Raw genomic sequence first — 3,579 nt, 5'->3', positions numbered from 1 at the left:
GACATCGATGTGCGGTGGGGACACGGGGATAGGGCGGGGACGGCGAGGACACGGGGACGCGGGACCGGTGATGGGGACACGGGTGCAGATGTGGGATGGGGACACGGGCAGGCAGCAGGGAGGTGGATGTGCAGTGGGGACATGGGGTGCAATGGGGACGGAGATGTGAGTGGGGATGGAGGTGTGCGGTGGGGATGCAGATGTGCAGAGGAGACATGGCCGTGGGATAGGGACATGGGCGTGAGATGGGGACACAGGCACAATGGGGACACAGACACAATGGAGGGCCGTAGGCATGCCACGGGGCCACATATAGGGACATAAATCATCAAAAGGGGACACGGACACGGTGGGAACATAGTCATGGTGGGGATACAGGCATGCCTCGGGGATGTGGGGACACACACATGCAATGGGGGATCCAGATGTGCAGTGGGGACCAGGACATGCGGTGGGGCCCCAAGGTGCTACGAACACACGCATGCAATGGGACGGGGACACAGTGTGATGGGGATGGGGACACCAGGTGGGGACACAGCCGTGCAATGGGGACCCCAGTGTGCAATGGGGTGTGGGCAGTGGGGCCGTGCCGCCGTTCCCCAGAGCGGTTGGAGGCAGCACAGTGCTGTCCACAGGGGTCACAGTGTGACCGCACAGGGAGGGGACGTTCCCTTCTGTCCTCGCTTGGCCGAGCCCAGGGCCAAAGGTCTGGCTGGAGAAACTGAGGCACAGCGGGTGCTGCCCCGCAGCTTTCTCCTGTCCGTTCCCCAAGAGGAGCACTGAAGGGGCACAATGAAGGCTTTTCTCCTCACACTCCTGGCCCAACTCTGCTCGGCATCGCTGGTTCCTGGTAGGTGGCTCGTTAGGGCTGCACACCAGCTGGGTGCCCTTCGGGACCGTGCAGCTCACCGAGCACCCTGCACCCCACAGAGAGGGAGAAGGACCCCGAGTACTGGAGGCAGCAGGCACAGGAGACGCTGCGGGATGCACTGAGGCTGCAGCACCTCAACCAGAACGTGGCCAAGAACCTCATCCTCTTCCTGGGCGACGGTGAGGGGGGACCTTGCCCAGGGTGTATCGAGTGGCTTTGCACTGCACTGGGCGCTGCGATGCGTGGGGCGCTGCACCCCATACCCCCATCCCGTCCTGGCGTGGCGCTGACGGGTGCCCACCTGCAGGTATGGGTGTCTCCACCGTGACGGCCGCACGCATCCTCAAGGGCCAGCTGCAGCACCGCAAGGGCGAGGAGAGCCTGCTGGAGATGGACAAGTTCCCATATGTCGCCCTGGCCAAGGTGAGCCCGGGGCGGGCGCTGCAAGGTCGCTGGCGGGCGGGCGGCATCGAGCGGAGCTGAAATTAGGTCATGGGCGGCGAGCGGCATTGGCTGGTGTCCTGTACCCAGTGCTGTGCCAGGGCTCACCCACGGGAACGGGGGGGCCGGGACCCCTCCTCTCCTCCCGGGGCTGTTTTGCTGGAGAAAAGGCTCCTTTTGTTGTGAAGTTGCAAGCCCCCGCCCCTTATTTCAGCTGGTCCCTGCAGGGGATGCTTGTGAGGGTGCAGAGGGCGGGCTTTTCTCTGTTTGCCTAAAAATGGCTTGAAAAAGGACTGAAAGCAGCAAAACACGGTGAGGGTGTGCAGCATGCACTCATCAAGAGAGCACAAAAGATGGGTATTGGGCTGGGGCCACCAAAGGGTGAAGAGTTGGAACCCTAAGAAGATGTAGGGCTGGGATCCTTCATATGTGTTGGGTTGGGAGCACTGATGGGTTTAGGGCTGGGGCTCCAGGAGATGATGGCTGGGGCCAGCAATGGGTAAATAGCCGGGATCCAGTAATTACTGCACTGAGACCACAGATGGGTGCAGAGTTGGGAACCCAAGAAGATGAAGGGCTGAGATCCTTTGTATGTGTTGGGTTGAGACCACCAATGGCTGCAAAGCTGGGGCTGCAGGAGGTGTTGGGCTGCAACCACCCATGGATGAAGAGTCAGGACCTCCAGGGAATGTTGGGCTGGGACGTCTCATGGGGGAAGAGCTGGGACCTGATGTGTGCAGGGCTGGGACCACCAAAGGGTGCAGAGTTGGGTCTCCAGAAGGTGCTGAGTGCCGAGCAGTGCAGGAGGGAAGTCCCAGTTTGGGGACAGTGACAGTGATGAGGATGATGACATTCAGGATGACAGTAAAGGTCTCTTTATTTCCCCAGACCTACAACACCAATGCACAGGTGCCCGACAGCGCGGGCACAGCCACCGCCTACCTCTGTGGTGTCAAAGCCAACGAGGGGACAGTGGGTGTCAGCGCCGGTGTCACCCGTGACCGCTGCAACACCACCAAGGGCCAGGAGGTGACCTCCATCCTCCGCTGGGCTAAGGATGAAGGTGAGGAGCCAGGTTTTGGGGGACGCGGGGTTTTTGAGACGTTCCCACCATCGTCCTGTGAATTCATGGTGCAGGCAAGGCGGTGGGCATTGTCACCACCACGCGGGTGACCCACGCGACGCCCAGCGCAGCCTACGCGCACTCGGCCAACCGTGACTGGTACTCAGATGGAGAGATGCCCCTGGATGCACTGGAGGGTGGCTGCAAAGACATCGCCCGGCAGCTGGTGGAGAACATCCCTGACATAGAGGTGGGAATGGCAGTGGGGATGGCGGGACCAGGAGGAGCTGGGATCACCTGTGGATGGGCTGATACTGGGCTGGTAGCACCAAAGGGTGCAGAGTTGGGATGAAAATGGGATGGAGAAACGCTAAAAGCAGCAAAACGTGGGGACAGGGTGCAGCACACACACATCGAGGATGCACAGAAGGGAGTGGATGTTGGGCTGGGACCACCAAAGGGAGCAGAGTTGGGACCCCAAGAAGATGTAGGGCTGACATCTTCAATAGATATTGGGACTGGGGTCATTGATGGGTTTAGGGCTGGGGATCCAGAAAATGATGGCCAAGAGGGTGAAGAGTCAGGACCTCCAGCAGATGTTGGGTTGGGACTGCTCACAGGGAAAGAGCTGGGACCTGGCGTATGTAGGGCTGAGACCACCAAAGAGTTCAAAGCTGGAACACGAAGACTGGTGTAGGACTTGTTGGTGTAGGACTGGTAGGACTGGGATCCTCAATAGATGTTGGGGTTGGAGTCACCGTTAGGTGCAGAGTTGGGATCCCAGGAAGATGTAGGACTGAGATTCTCAATAGGTGTTGGGGCTGAGATCACTGTTGGGTTTAGGGCAGGAGACGATGGCTGGGACTACTCATGGGTGAAGAGCTGGGATCTAGTAGGTACTGCATTGGGACCACCCATGGGTGCAGGGCTGGGGCTCCAGGAGATGTTGTGCTGAGACCACTCATGGGTGCAGGGCAGCAGTGCCACAGCAGCTGCCCCGCTCTCACAGTGAGACACAAACCCCTTTCTCACGCTTCTCGTGCCCAAAAAGCTGCATTGTCCCCTCAGTTCTGCCCCTCGTTGTGGATTTGCAGAAATTCAGCCCTGTAAATAAATATGCTTCTGTACTTCAAAATAGCCCCAAAGCAAAACATCCCAGCCTGTTATTTAGCTGGTTAATAGCCTCTTCTTCTCTGTGTTTTTT

General features: G+C 59.2%; 1 protein-coding gene across 1 annotated transcript; it reads left to right on the top strand.

The window, feature by feature from the left end:
• Positions 1-52: 52 nt before the first annotated feature.
• On the top strand, positions 53-3,525 carry LOC100549541 (alkaline phosphatase, tissue-nonspecific isozyme-like). The gene is made up of 5 exons (XM_003212368.4): positions 53-850; positions 931-1,050; positions 1,179-1,294; positions 2,201-2,375; positions 2,450-3,525. The coding sequence occupies exons 1-5, from the start codon at positions 793-795 to the stop codon at positions 2,725-2,727; spliced, it is 747 nt and encodes a 248-aa protein (XP_003212416.2). The 5' UTR covers positions 53-792; the 3' UTR covers positions 2,728-3,525.
• The last annotated feature ends 54 nt before the right edge of the window (positions 3,526-3,579 follow it).

The sequence above is a fragment of the Meleagris gallopavo genome, chromosome 23, assembly GCF_000146605.3.
Source record: "Meleagris gallopavo isolate NT-WF06-2002-E0010 breed Aviagen turkey brand Nicholas breeding stock chromosome 23, Turkey_5.1, whole genome shotgun sequence".
NCBI classification, from domain to species: Eukaryota; Metazoa; Chordata; class Aves; order Galliformes; family Phasianidae; genus Meleagris; species Meleagris gallopavo.
Note: the sequence above shows the minus strand (reverse complement) of the source record. Positions and strands in the feature narration are given on the sequence as shown.